We start from the raw sequence: 21990 nt of genomic DNA, 5'->3' as shown, positions 1-21990 counted from the left end.
ACTGCAGGGCAGTCACCCAGCAAAATTCCTGTTTCTTTTTGTGTTCCTGAAGACATTTTCTTTTTTGTCTTGGCAGGGTATTAATGGAGCTGTTCAGTACCCAAAAGGTTTCTTAAAGGAAGCTTATCGGCTAGTACGGGAAAGAGGAGGTGTTTGTATTGCAGATGAAGTGAGTGTTTTGACATAAAAACTCTAGAGTTGTGTCTATCTCTGTAAGTCTTCTGAAAAGAATCCACATAAAGGCCAACTGGAACTCTGTAAGTAAGGGAAATGCCAAATGTTTCATAGATTAAGGTTACCATAGTGCCTTTTTTCAAGGCTCCTGGTTTTTACTGCCTTTATTCTGCACTGTGGTATTCTAATTTTAGACACAGATAAGGCTTGTAGCAGGCTTGAGTCTGTAAGTTTTAGGAGTAGCATAGGGTAAATTTACAAAATCACGCAGTTAATAAATGCCAGCTGTGATGCAGTCATTGTCACAATAACACTTACTCTTTCTTAGAAGCACTGTTAGTGTATGTAAACTCTAGAAGGGGTTTATTTTGCTGCTCCTCTTCAACTGCATTTTCTAAATAAAATTTGCCTATTGTCAGTTTGAAATATTGGTGAACTCTTGGGACTGTGATACTTCCACAGATAGAACAGATCAGCAGGAATAGGATAGCTATTTTTGAAACAGGCTAAGCAGTTGCATTTCCTCTCCATTTTTAAATGGATGCTGCACTGTGTCTGTACAACTCAACCTGCCTAAGATATGGTAAGATGTTAGCTATTCCATCTGCTAAAGATAAAACAAATTATAATAAGTAGTATTTTGTGTAAAGCTACCCAAGTAAGGATCTTATTACAGCAGTTGATTCTAGGTGTGCTTGCAGATCAGCAATAATAGAAAGAGAAGAAAAATGTTTTGTAAAATGTGAGAAGATAACGGGGATTTCTCTGGATTTTTCCTTTGAAAGGTACAGACAGGATTTGGACGGACAGGCAGCCATTTCTGGGGATTTCAAACACATGATGTAGTCCCTGACATCATTACTTTAGCAAAAGGAATTGGTAATGGCTTTCCAATGGCAGCTGTTGTTACAACAAAAGGTATAAGCATTCTGTTCTGCTAAAGATCTGAACAGGGCAAATACATAATATACTGCACAATAATTACTAACCAGAGAGGTGCACGTTCAGACAACTAAGATTATTAATAAATCTCAGTCTCAAGCTGTTTTCTGAGGTGAAAGAATTGGGTTCTCAATTCTGAGTGATTTTATCAACTGCTATGCTATACCTGTGTAAAGATTTATTTTAATTAGGTTAGTAGCGTAACTAAAGCAGAGATGACCTTTTGAGTCATGGGTAGAGATGGTAATAGATCCTGGAACTCCTCTCTGAATGCACCATTTTAATGATTAATGCACAACAGGTAAGTAAGGCAGCATGTTAGCTGACTACTTGATTCATATGAATAAATCTGGTGAAGAAAGTTTGTAGATGATGTCCTAAGGCAACAACTAACTAATTCTGTTAAGTGTGATGTTGGTTTTGTGTTTTCCTTTTTAAGTCTGTCTTTAGCGTCTAGTCTCTATAATTTCTGCAATGCATTATGATCTTTCTATCACTTCACTCACTTAGAGTCAGGATGGGAATACAGCAGTTTTTTTTAAGTTAAAGTAGGTAACTGTTGTTATCAAATGTAAGGAAACTGTAAGACTAATTATTATTATTTCTGCTTTAAGAGATTGCAAATTCTTTGGCTCAAAACCTTCACTTCAATACCTTTGGAGGAAATCCTATGGCCTGTGTAGTGGGATCTGCAGTTCTTGATGTAAGGAGAATGTTATGCTTTTTTTTTTTTTTTTTTGGTAGCATAAGATAGATAAGAAATGCTTACATTTGTTCTTACTGTAAAATTGTATGCTGGCAATTTTACAGCTGTATTAAATTTATAAGCATCCACAAGTATTACTAGTACATAGCTATGGTACCCTATGTGTAGGGAAAAAAAAATTCTGGTTTTTCCACTGCAGAATTCCATCCCTTTTGTAGGAATACAAATCATCTGTAATGTCATCTTTGAAATAAGGTGGAGCCTGCATCTGGAGCAAGGAGGTGGTCAGAATTAGGAAAAATAAAATGGAATTGAAAGAAAAGGAGGAGACAGGAGAAAAAAAGTAAACAAAAGCAAGAAAGCAAGAACGAAAAACACTCATGTTAACTTATAAAATCATATTTTTTGTTTTCATTCACAAATTTTCTTAAAGTGCATTTTAATTGTAAAATGATTTGCACATGTCAGTGCTAATCATAGTCAGAACTATGATTAAAAGTACTCTTTTAAGAGTAAGGTGTGCATTTAAAACCATTTAAACACTCAAACGTTACTAAAATGCTGCCTAGTACAGAGGGCTATACTGTGTCAAGTTTTATTCTTTTAATTATGCTGGAGAAAGAGTTAAAGTATCTATGGCAAGATTTTGCAAACAATTATGGAGGCCAGGTGTTTTTCAGCTGTGATTATTTGTGAGCATGAATTACTAAAATATTGTGATTGTTGAGAAATAAGTAAAACATGCAGAACAACAGAGCAACACCAAAATATTAGGTTCAGTTTTAACCTGATGCCACTAGTTAAGAGAGGAGAAATTTCAGTACTGTAGCAATGAAGGAACATAGTATGCAAATCTGTAGGAGAAAGTGAAATAAACGTAATGTCACCAATCTAAATGGGGATTAACCAGATGTGCAGGAAGCCTCTCCTGTAGCTTTGTCATTGCATGTCCTTTTTACCAGGCCATTGAAGAAGATAGTCTTCAAAAAAACAGCAAGGATGTGGGAACATACATGTTACTAGAGCTTGCTAAACTACGGGATAAATTTGAGATTGTTGGAGATGTCCGTGGCAAGGGACTCATGATTGGGATAGAAATGGTGACAGATAAGGTTGGTGATATACTTTATACCTTTTGACTTACTGTGCCATTGCAAGTTTTACTTCAACTGAAATTAAATGTGACAATATGAAGATTTTATCTTAAATACTAATGATGGAGTGAGAAAACACTGCTCTGGCTAAAACTGAGCCAGAACATTCCAGCGTTTGAAGTATTTCACAAGTTGTCAGTAAACGGTGACTTGTGCACTTCAGTTACATTAATTCATCATAGAAAGCAGATAAATTATCATAGAATCAGTTAGGTCTGACAGGACCTCTAAGATCAAGCCCAGCTGTTATCCCAGCACTGCCAAGTCTACTGCTAAACCACATCCCGAAGCACCACATCTACATCTTTTAAATACCTCTAGGGGTAGTGGTGCAGCTTGTTCCAATGCTTCATAACCCCTTCAGTAATTCATTGTTTTTCCTGCTATCCAACCTGAATCTCCCCTTGTGCAACTTAAGGCCATTCCCTCTTGTCCCACCATTAGTTACATATGAGAAGAGGCCAATGCCCACCTTGCTACAACCTCCTTTGACATCATTGTAGAGAGCAATAATGTCTCCTCTGACCAGTGTAGGCTAAATAACCCCAGTTCCCTCAGCTGCTCCCCATAAGCTCTGTGCTCCAAACCTCTAACCAGCTTTGCTGCCCTTCTCTGGACACACTCCAGCTCCTCAAAGTCTTTCTTGTAGCAAGGGTCTCAAAACTGAGCACAGTATTCAAGGTACAGCCTCACCAGTGCCACGTACAAGGGGACAGTCACATCCTGGCTTGTATCAGTGTGTCATTGGGTTTCTTGGCCACTGTTTGCTTGTGTTCAGCCAGCTGTCAAACAGTGTCCCCAGGTCCTTTTCCTTTGGGCAGCTTTCCAGATACTCTCCCCATAGCCTGTAGCATGGCAGTTACCTTATGAGTTACCTTATGCAGCTGATGTTTTTGGACAGAGACAGGGGTGGGATTTATTGGAAGAACTGGAATAATACATCTTTTTCCTAGAATTAATTTACAATATCCTAGTGAAGTTTACTGTTCACTTTCTATAGGACAGTCGCCACCCTCTTCCAGCTGAAGAAATCAATCAAATCTGGGAGGACTGTAAAGACATGGGTGTTCTGATCGGCAGAGGAGGACTCTACAATCAGGTACTGAACTTCTGGTTAAATTAATTTTAGTTTAGTAAATGAACTAGAAAATTTATATATTTAGAAGCTTTCCCTGCTTAATTTTCTCAGTTTACAAAACACGCAGCAGCCATTAGTTTCTTTTTCAAGTGGGCTGAATTTCCTTCAAGCTTGCAGTTTTCCTCGGGAAGGACAATTTCAACTAGAAAAGCAACATAGTATAATATATACAAATTAGAGGAAATTGGCAATATTCAGGTCTGCTAAGTATTTGTTACTGTTGGAGTTACAACTTGATCTAGTGACAGAGAAACAAGTTTATTCTTGCTAGTTCTTTCATTCTAGAGAGCTGATAATATTCTATCCGGATGTTAATATGAAAAATAAATGTAAAGAGAGCTCTTACCAACAAGTTCAGCACTACAGCACAGAAGTGAGAATTGCTGGCAAATGGTCATCAGCCATTTGAAGATACGTTACACAGTACTCATGGCTCTGTGCCACAAGTTGCTTAGAGCATGCAGATTAGTAACAGACTTTGGGATGGTTAGGTCAGTAAAACCCTCGGAGAAGCTTTTCTGTGAGATGGATACAGGATTGCTAGAATAAACTGGACACTGCCTCATCTCAAAGGCTTCCACAAGTCACAGACCAGAAGACAGGTTATATCCTGCAGTTCAGTGTAGTAAAATCTGATTCTGCTCATGAGTGCTGTTTGTCTGGGAGCACTAGCTGAAGTCAGCTCCAGCTGAAGTGGGGGAAGAAAGACCATTACATGCATTCTACATAAAGTCTTGGAATACACGGACAGGGAAAATTTAAAATGAAAGTTTAAGATTCTTACCGAAGTTAAATGACTTTGTAAACAGTATACTACCAAATATTTGGAGTTCTAGAACCCAGTTTCTTACTAAGTTGCACTGTGCATATATCCCTTTCTGATCAACGTGCATTCAAGCTATGTTGACCTAACTGAAAGTTCTTATTTATTGATTCTCTTTGAAACTTAATGGAAAGCCTTTAATATAGAAGAAAAATACCTGACAGCAGGTTAACACAATGCAGAGGACTTGCCATTCTCAATAGGTACTGTTTCCCTATGACAAAGTTGCTGGAAATGAAAAAAATGCCTATTTTGTTTCATCTGGCTCTTAGTACAAATCCATCTAAGGATGGATGTTCAGGCTCCACCTGGATTATCAGACACAATCTACTCTAGTCAGCTCTTTTTTGAAGGCAGTTGGTGTGTTCCTAGAGCAGAGTGGGGCATTAGAAGCAGTCAGAGCCCCGTTTCAGAGTGTGTTTTTCAGAGGCCTCACTCCCAGCACTGCAGCTCTATTATTTTTCATACTTTTGGTTATATTGTTTAGCAGAGATGGTGCTATCCTAGATGGGCTGTTAGAACCTGTGTTCTTTCTGTATGGTTTTAAGGATATCTTTTCTTTTTCTTTCTCTTCAGACATTCAGAATTAAACCTCCTATGTGCATTACTAGAAAGGACGTTGACTTTGCTGTTGAAGTAATTCATACTGCATTAGAGAGACACGTGGAAAGAGCAGCTGCAAACTAGACCTGTTTCTTTACGAGATGCACACTGGACCGGACCCTTGCTGCCTAGACTCTAAGGAAAGCATAGTCTGAAGATAAAATACTTGTCAGTGTCATAAGACTACTGCTACAGAGCCAGACTTAAAAGAATGCTCTCTAACCCATTTTATCAAAATACAGGTTAGTCTTTCAGTTGTCCTCAACAAGGCAACAGGCAATGCTAGAGGTTGGGAAGTCAATGCGCAATGGTTTATTTCTGTTGCTCATTGTTCCTTACTCTTCTACTGCTGCTTTTCTCTCACTGGTTTTCTTTGCTCCAGCAGAAGTTCTCTAGCAGGCTACAGTCCCCTTGGGTGAATTTAAAGGAGGTTATTTGTTCCTTTTTTCCAGTCTTGTTCCTGTGTCTCCTTTGCTGCCATTTCTTACCCACATTTCCAACAGAGGCAATACAAACTCCTGCTTGACTGAACGTTGGCACGTGGTAGAACTGCTGCAAAGCCAGCTGCAACCAACACAGGGTAGTCCTTCGCCACCCCTTCCACAGTGGTCACCTCTGCAGCTACCAGAACTTTGCCTTTTACACACAATAAGCATGAGCATACATAACCAATACTTCATCATTGTTTTATTTAAATAACAAAAATAATTAACTTGAAGGATAATATTGCAGTTTAAATCTTACCCCATGACATGAAATTTCACACAAAGTCACTCTTGGGCTAGAAAGCATTCTTAGCAGAATGTAACTGCGGGTCTCAAACAGAGCTAAAACTGTTTGCCTTTATCACAATGACACAGTGTAATTAGAGCATTAAAAAATCTGTACACACAAATTGCAAGTTTCTAATTATGGTAATTCTTTTTAATGTCAAATCCAGTCATCATCCTCTCCAATAAAAATTTATTCTTTGCTTTTCTTCCTGCTGCTTTTTGAATTTTAGTTATTTAGCAAAGATGCAAACTCTGAAAATAAGGTACAGTTTTTCTCGCATATTTTTGTTACCTCCTCCACTCTCTAATAAAATTAATATTGTTTTCTGCTAGCAAGAACTATACATTTGCCATTTTGCTTTGATGAAAATTGTAATGTTTGAATAACTCCTTGATCTAATAACAGTTCTGCATTCCACCCTTTTGTTCGATAAGCTGAAATGCTAGAGCAACTCAGATAAGGCAAGAGTATTACATTTAGAAAATGCAATGAAAGAAATACAGAAAAATCTAGGGATATACTAAACATACCAGATCCCCAAGTCCTCCATGAACAGTGGATTCTCTAACTTCACTGACTGCTTGTTTTCTAGAACTCTTCTGTACACTTGCACTCCAAAATCAGGTGTTCATCTTTTCTTTCTTTTTTAAGTGCTATTCAAAATGACTTAATTATGCATTTAAACAGAGATGTAATACCAGCTCCCATTTTGTTTTTCATTAGGAAATCAAAACACATGTGGAGTGCAATCCATATCCCCTGCCACTCTCCTCAACTGGCATTATCTAATGTGCATGTACCATGGGACGGAATCCCTGCGTGCAAGTCAACACATAGACATTAACACTGATACCTCCGCCATCATCCACTCCTTCCCACACTTATTCCAGCAAGGGTCTTCCACAGGATTTCCCTCCCCAGCACAAACACCTTAGCACACAGGATCATGTACAAAACTAACAGCAACTGTCAAAACTGTAATTAACCAACTTTGACATCTCTCCCCTTTTGTCTGCTGGTTAATTTGAATGGGCCACTGAAGATAGTTATTTTTCCACTTGTGCTGTTCATATTTCATTTTTGACAGAAGATCAAAACAGCAGAGTCCAATCCTAAGCTCGAATCAGTTTTCTGTCTCTGTAAAGAGAACAACTGTGATGTGGTAAAATAATTTATTCCCCCTGCATAGTTACTCCATCCATGCAAGTTTCAACAGGAATACCAGGCAACTCTGAATCACTACTGCCCCTTCACCATGAAAGCTGTCAGAAGGGTAGGTCAAGTTCAGTCAGTAAAGAAAAAAGGGTAAAAACAAACAAAAGCAAAAACCGCTTCACAAGATAACATTCTTCTTGTTACACCTTCCACATCTTCCTTTTTTTCTTATTTCCTTTTTGTTTCCTCCACCAAAACCCGGAGCTGCCTTCCCAGTTTACCTCAGAATAGGCAATGCACACTTTTCAATGTTTTAGAGAATTTTCACGTATGATTCTAAAGACTGTCAATGTAACAAAGTTCTATCTGTTTTTACGTTTCTCTTTTTTGCTTCTGGTGTGAACAGCTCCATTTACAGACGGTGCCTGCGTTGCTTTTGCATGTCCTGTTGCTTTTAGATGTTCAAACAGTTTATTTCGGGATGGAAACGTACAGTTGCAGGTTACACAGTGAATGGGAACTTCATTCTAAAAGGTGAAAGAAAACCAAACTTCACATTTGTACAAGATGTGTAATAAATACATTGTGTAATCAATAGAATGTACCAACTGGCTCTATCTAGCTTCTCTTAAAAGAATGAAACGTGACTAAGTTGTTTGTTTCTATAACGAATATCCTATTACTGACTGACAATTAAAATAGGATATTAAAACCATAACTTCGTGAAACTTTAAGGAGAAGTAAGTAGAGCCAAGAATATAACAGAAGCTTACCAAATGTAATTAATGATAAAGATTACTTTTGATCTCAGCTCAGCAAACAAGACTGTACACGCAATATTTTGAGTTCTGAGGTACGCCGAATTTATGTCTTAGCTGTAGCTATTACAAGAGTTTGTTCTTCTGGGAAGTACCAATACTGGGAAAGATGCAAACAGTTCCGCCTCCCACCTGCCTGGTGAGAACAGCCAGCTTCAGATGTTTACATTTTTTGGTTCAAACTGCTTTGATAACTGAGTTCTAGCCACTCTCCTAAGACCTGAAATTGAGTCTTACACTTCTGTGCACAGACAAGAGCTGATGTTCCAATGTCCTATATGCTAATAAAAATCACAGGAAGAGAAATTATGTATTACTAAGAAGTAGTAAACCAGAACAGAATTTGGGAACTGGAGGTAAAACAAACTACTGTTTGTCATAACATGACCCTGTTTTTTTAAACAGTGTAAGTAATTTGACATACCATTGTTTGGTGTTCTGAAGATCCCTTAGCAGACTTTTTTGCATCCTTGGCTTTTTTACCTTTAGGCTTAGTGCTGCTGATAGACAAAGAGAAACCAAGATCAGTGAACAGGAATATTCAAATTGAAGTTTACGATTCTGATAGTTTTCAAGTCAATGCCTCTGTTGCTTTCCCCTGCTCTTTCTTCACACAATCTAAGTGGTTCCAGCAAAAAGAAAGCCATGTCACTTACGTAACTGTCAATCTCAAGATTCTGCTAAAAGATGAATCAGCTAATTGTGAACGATGCAGTACTGATATAAAGTCTAGTACCATTTCCAAAGTAAATCCTAACACTCTCTGTTCAGTGTTGTATTTATGCAACTCTGATTTAGTGGAGTAGCCCTAAATTCACAATAGTGAAAAAGATCTGCCTGTCTTACAGTATCAAACATGACATAGAATGACATGGTCAGCACACCTTTTCACTTCACTGTGTGCTTCATTCACTTGGCTACCATCTTCTGTAGCACTTGCTTCCTCTGACACAGCACATCTTTGGTCGTCATCTGCAGACTGCTCTGTTGGGCCGCTGTCCTTGTCCACACAGGGCAACTCCTTTTGCTCAATTGTTTCCTCATCAGCACTTTTATCAAAAGAGTCCTCATAAGTCTGTCCAAATAGAAGAAATAAAAGTAAGTTACTTTATGTTCATTAGTGATTATGCTTATACTCATTTTCCTCAAAACATCAGCGTGTGGGGAGAACACACAAACCCATAAAGCCTCTGAATTTTAGACTGTATTTTCAAGTAGGATTCCAACAAGCAACATCTTAGCTCCCCTCTTCTGAAAGATGAGACAGCTGTGGTGGTGGTTTTTAATTACACAAAGGCTCAAACACAAAGCTCCCATGTCACCTCATACGATGATGGCTTCGTTTTTAACTTCTACAAACGTTTAGACTGAAGTTTCCTGTGCCAGACATCTGTATTAGGACACTTAAGCCAAAATAACTCAACTGACTGAAGCAAAACACACTGTATTTTCCCTCCCTACCTTCTGAAATACTGACAACCTTTTCCATGTACCAGAACAGAATCATAGTCAACACATGTTTACTAATAGGTCAACATATGAGCATGTCTGAAGCAAAGCTCAAGTTCAAAAACTAGAATAAACATAACACTGTGTTAATACAACTCTATCACCTACAGTAACTCTTGCAGACTTAAATACCTTAGCCACGTTTTCTCAGGTAGTTTTATACCCATGAAAAAAGAACAAAGATGCTAATAATTCTCAACACTCAGTAAAGACTGATAGCAGATAGAAGTTATGCTTCTAGGATTTCTGCATAACAAAATTCCAGGTCAGTTACATGAGTGTGCAGCCCACATTCTAAGCCACAAAAGACCTTGTCACATAACTGAAGGATGGGAGACAAGGTGCCTACACACAACCTTTATAAGGTAGATGAAAAAGAATAACAAGGAAATTGAAAAGGAATTGAGGAAGTCAGAGTTGGACAAGATGTTGATGGCCTGCACGGAAACAAGAAGGCCAAGCCAATACTAACTTGGACAATACAAAACCAAGCAAAGAGAAGCAAGAAAAATTCAGCTGACTGAAAGCTGTGGAGAAGTTTCTTGAGAAGAGATGATGGTGTAGGAGGGGGCAGAGAAGGGGAACACATAACACTAGAAGGGTTAGGCTGGGGAAAAACCACGAGGCCATCTTGGGAAACATGCAAGATGCACTAAGTAAGTAAGTAGTGTACACAGCTCAGTGGGACATGACTATGATTGAGGTAGTGAATAGGAAAGAAGTAAAACTAGGAAAGGATCATGTGAAAGGATCATTCATGAGAAAGGCAGAGAATAGAGTCTGCCCTCTGTGGTGCTCCTGACACTCAAGGCCGACACAGAACATGCAATTCTTGAATCCCAGCAAGCTCCTGTAAGCATAGATCTGTTCTGTCATGCACAGATGGGATCCTGGAACATGCCAGATTGGCATTACTAGTGCCTGGAATGCAAGTGAGAGGTGGAGTGGATGGTGTTGGTTAGTTTCGGGAGGATGCCAATAAAGTGACTTTACAAATAGTACATTTTTCCAGGTCTATCAATCAAAGCAGAAGACTATCACCAAACAATTAGGTCACTAATGCACCAGGACCTCTGCTAGTCTTGCTGATCAATTCCTTGCATTCTCTCTCTGTCTATTCCAATCTCCTTTCTTTACATTTCAACCCATAAGTTTTTTGGAACCAGCACTACATTTATTCTGTTTGTACTGATGCTTCTCAAGTCAGGTCTGTGAAATGTATTATGATAATAAATGAAACAAAATCATGTTGTAAAGTTCTTTGAATTTCATTGTGTCTGACTGCCTACCATCATTGTTTTCTGTTTCCTCTTCTGCTTCTTGGAGAGTCTGCAAATATAAGAATGTAAAATTGACTTTTTTTAAAAAGAAAACATTAATACAATTTCTAGAAAGGTATCAAATTATATTTTTCTTAACATTGTAACATAATATGAGAGAGATAGCAGCCACAACTAGAAAACGATTCTCATCTGAAATGAAAGCAACACTTCTTATAACCTACTCATTGCATTCAGTAAAATATTTATTCTGCTCAGACTGAACTTAACGATACTAAGAAGGCAGCTGATATTATGGTTGGTCCATTCAAAGAATTGAAGTTGTATAATAATATGTAACTTATTTAGTTCCACTCATTTTCAAGCACATTCGTTTTCTATCTATGCCAGGATCCAACTGACAAAGGGTAGCATAACCGAACTGGTAAACACTGGAACTACACCAGACTTCCCTGTTTGAAAAATACCCTACATTTGAATCCAGCCAAATTAATGTATGCATGTTATTGGAACTCTAATACAAATAAATATTTTAAATTGGCACAGTAGTGTGAGTTCCAATACAACTAATCCAGTCAGAAGCTCCCTCTGAGCCTAGAGATTTAAAAAGTCATTAAACATAATAAAATTTAAAATAATTAAATAATTTTAAGTACTTCTGTTTGGACACCTCTCCTGTTTCTTCCTCCTCTTTGGTATGCATTCCGTTCACATCATCTGAAGATGCAGGAAATTTCTCTTCTTCTTCTTCCAGTTGCTGTCGTAACAGTGCTACCATCTCCCGATGCTTCTTTGATTTTTCATGATTCTTCATGCTGTGAAGATTATCAAACAGTTACTGCAGGTAGCTCTGAGTAAATACTGTTACAGTTACATATAAATTAACAATAGGACCATTATCTATCGCTAATAAAAATGGAAAATTTTGCCCAGTTAATTTCTCAGCTGGAAAGACGACACTATTATGCAAAGCTAAAAAGCTCTTACAATGATTTTTAAAAAGTTGCTTTAAAAAAGTGACACTTTCCCCTAACACTGCCAAAAAGTTCCCAAATACATGCACACACACTTACGCTTTCTCAGTTTTTAACAGTTTGTCACAAGCAGGGCAGTAGAGATCATCAGCATATTCAGCCTCTTCAGCTACATCATTCAGTTTGTCTGAAGAAATCAATGAGGATTGAAGAGAAAGTCAGAAAAGCAATTTTCAAGTAAGTTGCTATTAAAAGCCCCAGGAAACAGTCACAACACTGATATTCAGCTCCTTCAGTATTACTCACATGCAGAGAGATGAAGATAACCTCACCAAATCATGTATTAGGGTAAATTAACAGCTATGGCTTTACATCTTCCCATGTTCCATGGAAAACATCGGGCACCCAGCCTCTAACCTGGCACACCAATGTTGGAGACACGAGTCTTGTGCCACATGTAACTGGGGTTCCAAGTGCAGTGAGCCAATACTCACACTGTAACAATTCACTACAGATCACACCCTCACGCTCCATACCTTCAGTGCCTTCCTTTGTCTCTTGTCCTTCCAATTCAACTTCAGCATCTGATCCATCTCCAAATTCCTTTTCATACTGCGCCTCCATCTCTTTCAATTCTTTCTCCAGATCTGACATAGTTATCCAGCTCTGCTCTTTATACTGTTCAGCAAGCCTTTAAGCAGAATAATACAGTAATTTGCACACGGCATTTGTGAGATTGGAATTACAGGAATAGTATTATTTAAAAGATAGCTTGATCTCTGGTATTTCAGGTGGAAACTCCTGAATTCATTATGATGGAGCAAAGAACTGTTTATAGGGCCTGGAAATCTGAGCACGTAATTTATGATGCCAAGAGGCACACTGACACTGCTAGTAAAGAGATATTAACGTAAGTGGATCCTGCTTGAATTTCATGCAGGAAATGTACTACCACATGGTAAATGTCAAGCTCAGAACAGAGAAAGTCAGCTCAACCCTAAAAGTGGTACAGCTGTTTTTACCTGCTGTAAGATCCAAACCAATGAACAGTACTGCAATGCAAAAAACACTAGTAAATTACTGCTTGACTTTGTGCTACAGAAGTATACCCATTCAGTTTTCCTAACAAGTGTCATCCAAGCTAGCAGTCAGTGCACCACACTGTAGCAAAATTTTCTACAGCTGGGTCCTGAGTACAGAATTATTAATCTGTTTGTCAGTAAACAGGTGCCTCAGCTTCATTCTTCTCTCGGGAAAAACAAACAAACAAAAAAAACATTATGTGTAATCATGTATTTCACATGTATGTGAATTATTATATTATGATGATTTTAATGAACATGCTACAAGAGTGCAATTTCAAAACAATTAAGTATTGAAGCTCCTTCCTCTTATTTTCAGATGAAAATTACTTCTAGTTTGAAGAACCTGTGCGCAGACTGGTAGGCTTCTTTATATTTCATGAAAAACAGAAGTACTAAAAAGTGCATTTAGTCCACTAAAAGGGTCCTCTCTACCAAAAGAGGTAGAAGAAGAAAAGCAAGACTACATTTGCTTTTCATGCATTCTTTTTAGCAGACAAAGTTCTAAGGTAAATAAAGCTGATAAAAGTCCAGGTTGTCATAGTCCTGTTTTGCTTCACTCTCCAACATACATTTTTTTTTCTTTAAATCTTCCTTCCCCTGGTAAAGAAGAGCACACTGGATTCTGTGTTATTACAGCCAGTTGCCTGCAGTGCACAGGTTATTCCCTGATTTCCTTGGATCTTTCTTTTGATGTCAGTACAAATAAAAAGGTAACTAATAAAGAAAATGGTCAAGGATTTTTAAAAGACCATTTACAGCTACCACTATAATCATATCATTACAGCCTAACTGCATGGTAGACATTGACAGTTTCTCCACGTTTATGTTTAAGAAGAATATTTATTTCCATATTTACATACTTGGCTTGTTTGAGCTTTTGCTGCCTCCGAATTTCCTCTGCTTTCCTAAGTTTTTCGGCATTCTGTTCTTCTACAAGTTTTCTGTGAGCTTGTACTCTTCTGTCCCTCTTGCGAATAAAGGCCACTAGCTGACGGACTAATTCATTCCTCTCTTTTTTTGCTTTATCCCTGGTTTTCTTGTTCTCTTTTTCCATAGCTCGTTTCTCCCAGCGGTTCGATGCTTGTCGTGTGTCATATTCTTCCTTCCAAGCAAAGTTTTTCTGAGTACAGAAACTCTGCCAATAGGCATAGAAAGGGTGGACTATCTGTTAAAACAAAAAATTAAACATTCATGAGACACTTTATTAGGGAGTGTGGCAAAAAGCTTACCAAATAACTTCGGACTTCTGTGTCTTCTCTATAGGCAAAGATTTTTACCCAGAGTATAAGTAAATCACAGCAAGGTTTACAGAAATCTCTAATACCATCTATAAAGTTTCAAACCTTCTCAAATTAACAGCCTTATATTTAAAGTATTCCAAATGCCAATTTCTAAAAACATATCCCCATTTAGGATTGGATCATGCTAACAACAGTGCCAGATACTTAACTTTGCTGAACTTTTCCTTTCAAAGTACAGCCAGAATCAGAGATCGTGTAAACAAGCACATACTGCGTAACAGCCACTACACCAAATTACACCAAAGGTCATCCATACATTTCCAACAGCAGCCAACAACCAGTACACAAAAACAAAACAAACAAACAGCAAATACAGGACAGTATTTCTTCCCATCATACTCTATCCACTTCCAGAGAAAGTGAGAAAACATTTAATAGCTCCAGACAATTTCTCCTTCATGAATGCTTTTCTTTTTTTTAATGTACACAAAATGTTGTCATATACGATATCATGAAGCTGCGACTTGCAGTTTAATGAGCAGTTGTGTAAATATGCACTTACTCCTGTTTTGTTGTACTATATAACTGTAGGTAAAAATTATGCCCTGTAGCTTTCACATTAGATGAAACAGTAAATTATCTTTCCTTATTCTCTTTATTTACTACTCATGAGTAAACACTAGATTAATAAAGTGACATAATGACTTTGTTTTCACAGAATCATAGGGGTTGAAAGGGACTACTGCAGATCATCTAGACCAACACCCTGCTAAAGCAGGTTCCTTAGAGTAGGTTGCACAGGAAAGCATCCACGTGGGTCTTTAATATCTCCAGAGAACTTCTCTGTGCAGTCTGTTCCAGTGTGCTGTCACTCTCAAACTCCAGAAGTTTTTTTCTTATTTTCGGATGGAACTTCCTGTGTTACAGTTCGTGTCTGCTGTCACCAGTCCTGTTAGTAGGCACCTCCAAAAAGAGCCTGGCTCCATCCATTGACACCCACCCTTCAGATATTTCTGAGTGTTGCTAAGATCCTCTCTCAGCTTTCTCCAGACTGAACAGCCCCAGGTCTCTCAGCCTCTCCTCAGGAGGGAGATGCTCCAGGCCCTTAATCATTTTTGTGGTTCTCTGCTGGTCTCTCTCCAGAGGTTCCCTGTCTTTCTAGAACAGGGGAGCCCAGAACTGGACGCAGTAACCTAAATGTGGCCTCACCAGGGCAGAGTAGAGTGGGAGGAGGATCACCTCCCTTGACCTCTGTCCACGCTCTTTCTGATACACTTGAGGATGCCATTGGCCTTCTTGGCCACAAGGGCACACCGCTGGCTCATGGCCAGCCTGTTGTCCACCAGAACACCCAAGTCTTTCTCCACTGAGCTCTTTTCCAGCAGGTCAGCCCCTAACCGGTACTGGCACGCGCAGTTATTCCTCCTCAGGTACAAGACACTATACTTACTCTTGTTGAACCTTAGCAGAATCCTCTCCATCCAGCTCCGTAGTCTGTCCTGGTTCTGCTGAATGGCAGCACAGACCTGGTGTGTCAGCCACTCAGGTTTGTATCATTTTGTTTTGTATAATTTTGTTTTGTTCTCCATTTCTCTCCAAGTAATTCCTAACCTTTTGCATTTTGCATATGCCTGAACCTTTTTTTTTTTTTTTTTTCCAAATTACTCATCCCATTAAACTTCCTTTTTACAACACCCCACATACACCTCTTTACATTTGTGCACGCACTGCTGTTTTTGTACTTCTGAATACTTCACAAAACAAGTTCTGGACGTTAACAGCCTAACAACTTTCCTATTAGTATTTCTTCTCCTTCTGTGAGTGGTACAACTGTTAACTCCTCAACACTAATTTTAAATGGCCTATCTATGTGTGAAGGTTCAAGGCTATGGCCTCTGGCAGATAAGTAGCTATGCAGTTTTTCTCCGCTGTCACTAAAACCCAGCTGTATACACACAACAATGTAAGCAATAATAGACTATTAGTTCAGATTTATGCTTCAAAATGAGAGAACTTGAGTACATAGGGTGCATGGCCCTCAGCTGATGACAGGAATCATCCGTCCCCCCATCAGCTTTATGAGCTATGAGGTTTTCCTCCTCCTCAGTGGCCACCTGAAATATAAGCCTGTCTTGTCAGTCTCCTGGACACTGTCAAGCATCTCTTGTTGGATACTCGGTTTGCTGCTTACTATGCATGCTCACAGCTGACTGCTTTTGTTTCTTCACATAATTGTTCCACAACTATTCTCATGAAGTCTTGTTAAGTCATGGACTTAAGAATATATTCTCTGTCTGCCTGGCACTGATTGAGTCATCTCCCAAACCTCTTGCAAGTTAACTCAGAAGGCTGGATTATAGAAGATTCACGTCACACACTCTGAAGTCTTGATCTAGCTTCTGTAGTTCCCTTCTAAATCTCTTTTCCCTTCTCTCACAGTACTTCTACTAAACAGACAAGTGGGTGTACTACTATAACGCTGGTATGTTCTGACTCTATCTTTGAATATAAGATAAGAGGGACAGTGACTTTCCTGGTTAAATGAAACTATTTTCCATGATATAATTCCAAGAATCACTTGATCCCATTAAAAAAAAAAAAAGAACATTCTGCTTCCATAGCAGTATGAACAAGGCAGATGTCCAACAATACTGGTGCTAGAATTACAGCTGATTTTGCAGCTACTAATTGTCAGCATTAAAAGTAGTTTTTGGTTTATAGCCATATCTATTCTACAGTCTTGACACAGGAAGTTCCCAAAAGATTTTCCAAGCTCTACCTATCAACAGATGGATCTTAGCAATTTTAGACACATTAAATATATGCTCCCTGGGAAAGATACAGATTTGTTAATCCATCCTGTAATTTTACCTGAAATTAAAATACCCATTTGGGCATTTTTAGTGCCAAACTAACTAGTTGTTTTCAACTCCAACCAAGTTTTGTACCATCAAAATTTCTCATTTGTGAGGCACATATATAAATTTAAATTTCATAAATAATCAGTTACACAGTATACTATTCCTAAAAATGAAGGGAGAAGCAGGAAGCTAGGATGAATACTTGTGAGTATTGCAACTGTGCAGTTAATCACCGGGAAAATAGCTATTATAAAAAATAATTGGTAAACCAGACGGGCAGAATTCATGTGTCCTCTAAACATTTGTCTTTTCTCACATCCCAAAAGCAGACGCAATATCCTAAAAATTAAATCTTACTACAGAATAATTGTAGATGAGATGAGTGCCACAGCAGGAGCTCACATTGACAGGTCAACTACAGCGTCTCTGTTTTTCAATAGGCATTTATGCAGTAAATGAGTCTTTGTTTCCCTAAATGAAGCACAATACTATATGTGTTGCTTAAAAAAAAACATTTCTAACATCCTTTGCTGTAACCTATGTTGCATTAGAACACTGGTAAGCTATTCTATTTACATCTCGATGAGAATGTTTGGTGCTCTGTTTATTTTTTTTTCAGGCCTTGCATCGGGCACACTGCACTTAAGTTTCATTGGCATAATTGATGGTTAGCCCTGCAAAATGTTTGCTTGACAGCTTACCAACAAAAGTCTGCTAATACAATCCAACAGGAAACAACGATTCTGATTCATCTAAATGTTATGAATCACAGTATAAGCACTTCCTTTACAGTAATGCACTACTATAGTAGAAAAGACAGTAGAGATGTGGTTTTGTATTTGCCTCAAAGACCACCAGGAACTTTTTCTTTGATTTCAGTGTGAGACAAAGTAATGACAGCCACATTACCTTTAGTTTAGCATTATACTTGCTCTTACCGTGTCATAGTCACTATGGGAATACCCAAACGTAGGGAATTCTTCAATATCTTCGTGAGTAATATATTCCATCTCTTCTTTTGCAATTTGCTCAAAAACATGACGATAAACTGTAAAGAATCCCTGAAATTTTAAAAGAAGTAAATTATTATTTATTCTATATTGTTCAATAATAAATGTACAAATGCTCAGATACAGTAAGTAATGTATTTCACAGAACATAACAATTCAGAACAAAATTACAGTTCTGCAGGGCAATTCAAAATGAGGGGAAAGGTCTTGTAAGCACTTGTTCCACAAGATCCTTCTGTTTAACAAAGTTCCCATTCTTTCCCTTTCCTTATATTTCTATCTACTTTATGTAGTCTTTCTCATACATCAAACAACCTGTGTCCAAATCTAAGTAAAAAAACAAATATGCTACAGCATCCAGGCAGTGTTGATTAGTCTGCTTACACGTTACTAAGCTTTGAGGAAGTTCCAAATAAAAATTTACTATGACATACCCCAACTATATCTTTCCTTTTTAAATTAAGATGATGCTAGATTACTCCTACCATAGTAATACAAAGACAGATGGGGATTTTCTCTGGTAGAAGTCCTCCTAATCACCCAGATCTTTTTAAATCATGAGTACCTTAAAATACAACAGGGATTTAAATTTTTGGAAGCACGCTTCCCTCAAGCACCACTATCATTTCTCCTCAGCTTAAAGCACTCCAGCTTGTGAAAGACATTTCCAAATATTTGCTATTGCAAAGCACTGGAATGCTTCACCATTTAACGTACATAAATAATACAGACATATTTTGAAGTTGTACAGTTCAGTAAGGAATCACAAGTAATTATCAGACAAAAAAACGGTAATTAAAGCTTGTCTAAGCATCAAGCATAGGCTTTATGTTTGTGCAAAAAATCGTTACTACCAACTGTGCTCAACAATACCATGCACAGCTTTCCAATGCTAAGCAAATGCTGACATTTGTCAGTTTCAGCTGAGATGGAATTGTTTTCTTCAGAGTCTCTGGTATGAAGCTGTTTGGTTCTGGGAGAACAATGCTGATAACACAATGCTGTTTATAGTTGCTGCCAAGCAGTGTTGTACAAAGCCAATGCCTTTAGCAGCAAAGGGACCAAGGAGGAACAGAATTAGGATAGCTGACTTAAACTGGGCAAAGTGATATTCCATACCATATGACATCAAACAGAAGGAGTTTTGAAGAGGGTGGGAGTTCCTCTCACTCAATTCCACTGCTCGGGAGGCTAGCCAGGAATTGGCTGGGGGCTGGTAAGCAACTGCTTGTGCATCAGCTGTTATATACATCTATCTATCTATACAGCCATAACTATTTTCCTTTTCCTTTTTTTTTCTTAGTAAATAGTTTTATCTCAACCCACAAGTTCTACTTCATTTTTTTTTTTATTCTCTCCCCCATCTCACCAGGAAGAGGGGAGTGAGCAAACAACTGTGTGCTGCTCAGCCGCCTGCCAGGTTAAATCACAACATTTTTCAATAAATTTAAATTGATTCATCAAAATGATGAATTAGTTCACTACCTTTTCATCATCTCCATATCCAGAGTAACAGCTAACAGTGAAATATCGCAGCAGATCCAAACTATCATCTTGATAGTCTCCATTCACTCCTCTCAGTAGAGCTTCCCTGTGGTTATCATACCTGGCAAAAATCAATAATGTAAAGAAAACGAATATTCTCCAATAACAATAAGACACAAGTAACATGAAAAAGCACGTGTACAGCTTCACTCTGCATTTGCAGTGTTGGGAAGGAAGGTTATCCGCAGTTTAGGAACTGATTTTCTTCACAGTATCTAGAATGATGCTGTGTTTTGGCTTTGGGAGAAAAACGACGTCAGTTACACCGCAGTGATTTAGCTGTTGCTGAGCAGTGCTGTACAGAACCAAGGATATTTCAGATCCTCACACTAGTGAGGAGTTTAGGGGTACACAAAGAACTTACGGAGGACAGAACCAGGACAGTTGACCCAAACTGCCAAAGGAACATCTCATACCACATCATGTTCAAGCTGAACAACACAACATGGTGGGGGTACGGTCCAGGGACTGCCTTACTTGGGGACTGACTGGGCATTAGTCAGCTAGTGGTTAGCAATTGTGTTGAGCATCACTGGATCTGTATATTCTTTTATCTCTATCATCTTTTTATTTTTTTTATCACTATCACCTTTTCTACGTTATTGAGCTGTCTTTACCTCAACCCATAGGTTTTACCTTTGTTTTCCCAATTCTCTCCTCCATCCCACTGGAGGGAGTGAGAGAAGGGCTGCATGGTACTGCTGCTGGGCTAAGCCTCAGCACACCTCACTTTCTGGAATTTGTGTCTCACACACAAGTCTTCAGACAGAAAAAAAGGCTGAGTCAGTAAACACTACCTCCAGACCTTCAGTTTACTTACTATAATATCTATAGCAGCAATTTCCCAACAAACATATTTGAGCAAGATGGTACAATCAGCTTTCACAAACAGGTAGGATATTATACAAATTATCCAATACTTATGGAAATGAAAAAAAAAAAAAAAGAAAAAAAAACAAGCATAAACTATCATATTAGAAGTGAAAAACTATTTTCCTTTATTGGAGGACAAACTTAGTGGAGGTGATCTTGGCTTCATAAGCTGGTAGATGCTTCAGCCCACTTGAAAAACATGTTATGCAGAACATTTAAGTTCACAATCTCTTATGTTTGTGCATATTTCAAACTAGGCCCATTATAGGTACACAGGCAAGGGAGGTTGTGGTGATACCACATGAGCAGGTGGATACCAATGCCTCCCACCTGGGAGGCAGAAAGCAATGCCAGCACCAGCAGCTCCTCAGGGCTCTTCCCACACCACCCTGCAGCAGGCAGTGAGATACCCCATCCTCGTGACATTCAAGGTCAGGCTGGACCAGGCTCTGGGCATGCAGATGCAGCTGTATGCGATCTCATTCCATGCAGGGGAGCCGGACTAGATGACCTTCAGAGGTGTCTTCCACCTCAAACGATTCCATGAAAGGAACCAGCCTTACCTCAGGGCAAAGCACCACTAGGGCTAGCCCACAGGCCAGAGGCCTGTCCTCACCTCAAACCAAGCCAGGGAGTAGAGAACTCCAAGTCTTTGCTGTGAGAGTGAGGGAAGAGAAAGAAGCCAAGCAACGATAACAACAGAAAACACAGGAAATACAAAAAATGATACAGGCACACAGAAGTATTTTCAAGCCCAGTGCCGGGTGCATTTACTCACCAGGCTCTCTCCTGAGGGTCACTGAGCACATCATATGCTGCTTGGATTAACTTGAACTGTTCTGCAGCTTCCTCAGCATTCTCAAGGTTTTTATCTGAGAATTAAAGGAATAAACTGTCAACAACTCAAAGCATAACAGCACCCCTCACGCAAACAGGAAAGGCGCTGCGGCCACACGGCACGAGGACCGCAGTCTGCGGCCTGGGAATGGGCCGGAGGCACCCACGAGCCTTTACACGAGCCACGACCCGCCCAGGAGCTTCCCCACTCCCCATGCCGCCCGGTCGCCCTCTCCCCGGCCCGCTCTCCCCTCCAGGCCTGCAGAAGGCCGGGCCCGCGGAGCGCCGTACCCGGGTGCCAGCGCAGCGCCAGCCGCCGGTAGGCCCGCTTCAGCTCCTCCTCGGCCGCGTCGCGCCGCACGCCCAGCACCTCGTAGTGGCACCTCATGACGACGGGGCAGCCCGCGAGGAGAGCCGGCCGGCAACGAGAGCGGGGCAGCGGGCGGGAACAGGAAGAGCCGACCGCGCGGCCATACGGAGCCCGGGCC

The 21990-nt window shown here is 39.3% G+C and overlaps 2 protein-coding genes across 4 annotated transcripts in view; one reads left to right on the top strand and one right to left on the bottom strand.

Moving 5' to 3' along the window:
- Positions 1 to 6519, top strand: part of AGXT2 (alanine--glyoxylate aminotransferase 2) — a 13428-nt gene extending 6909 nt beyond the window's left edge. For both annotated transcript variants that reach the window (XM_040656518.2, XM_429219.8), the window contains exons 9-14: positions 77 to 169; positions 960 to 1092; positions 1731 to 1819; positions 2785 to 2934; positions 3977 to 4075; positions 5514 to 6519. In XM_040656518.2, the coding sequence (XP_040512452.1) occupies positions 77 to 169; positions 960 to 1092; positions 1731 to 1819; positions 2785 to 2934; positions 3977 to 4075; positions 5514 to 5624 (675 nt within the window). In that variant the 3' untranslated portion in view covers positions 5625 to 6519. The remainder of the gene's footprint in view (positions 1 to 76; positions 170 to 959; positions 1093 to 1730; positions 1820 to 2784; positions 2935 to 3976; positions 4076 to 5513) is intronic.
- On the bottom strand, positions 6213 to 21990 carry DNAJC21 (DnaJ heat shock protein family (Hsp40) member C21). 2 transcript variants are annotated; one of them, XM_425006.8, is made up of 12 exons: positions 21794 to 21990; positions 21444 to 21537; positions 19733 to 19853; positions 18176 to 18298; positions 13996 to 14300; positions 12587 to 12741; positions 12150 to 12237; positions 11733 to 11891; positions 11086 to 11125; positions 9172 to 9362; positions 8712 to 8787; positions 6213 to 7996 (listed from the first exon to the last, which is right to left on the bottom strand). In XM_425006.8, the coding sequence occupies exons 1-12, from the start codon at positions 21888 to 21890 to the stop codon at positions 7832 to 7834; spliced, it is 1614 nt and encodes a 537-aa protein (XP_425006.2). In that variant the 5' UTR covers positions 21891 to 21990; the 3' UTR covers positions 6213 to 7831. The 2 variants fall into 2 exon arrangements, with proteins under 2 accessions (XP_425006.2, XP_004937238.1); XM_004937181.5 differs by having other exon boundaries at positions 8712 to 8784.

This window comes from Gallus gallus, chromosome Z (assembly GCF_016699485.2).
Source record: "Gallus gallus isolate bGalGal1 chromosome Z, bGalGal1.mat.broiler.GRCg7b, whole genome shotgun sequence".
NCBI lineage: Eukaryota > Metazoa > Chordata > Aves > Galliformes > Phasianidae > Gallus > Gallus gallus.
Note: the sequence above shows the minus strand (reverse complement) of the source record. Positions and strands in the feature narration are given on the sequence as shown.

Excerpts from the sequence above, each read along its gene's own strand:
- DNAJC21 (XM_425006.8), bottom strand. The coding sequence starts at position 21,890 with ATGAGGTGCCACTACGAGGTGCTGGGCGTGCGGCGCGACGCGGCCGAG. Across the intron at positions 19,854-21,443 it reads GACCCTCAGGAGAGAGCCTG|GTATGATAACCACAGGGAAG; the intron begins GTGAGTAAATGC and ends GATTTTTGCCAG. Across the intron at positions 14,301-18,175 it reads CCCATAGTGACTATGACACG|ATAGTCCACCCTTTCTATGC; the intron begins GTAAGAGCAAGT and ends TTGTTTTAACAG.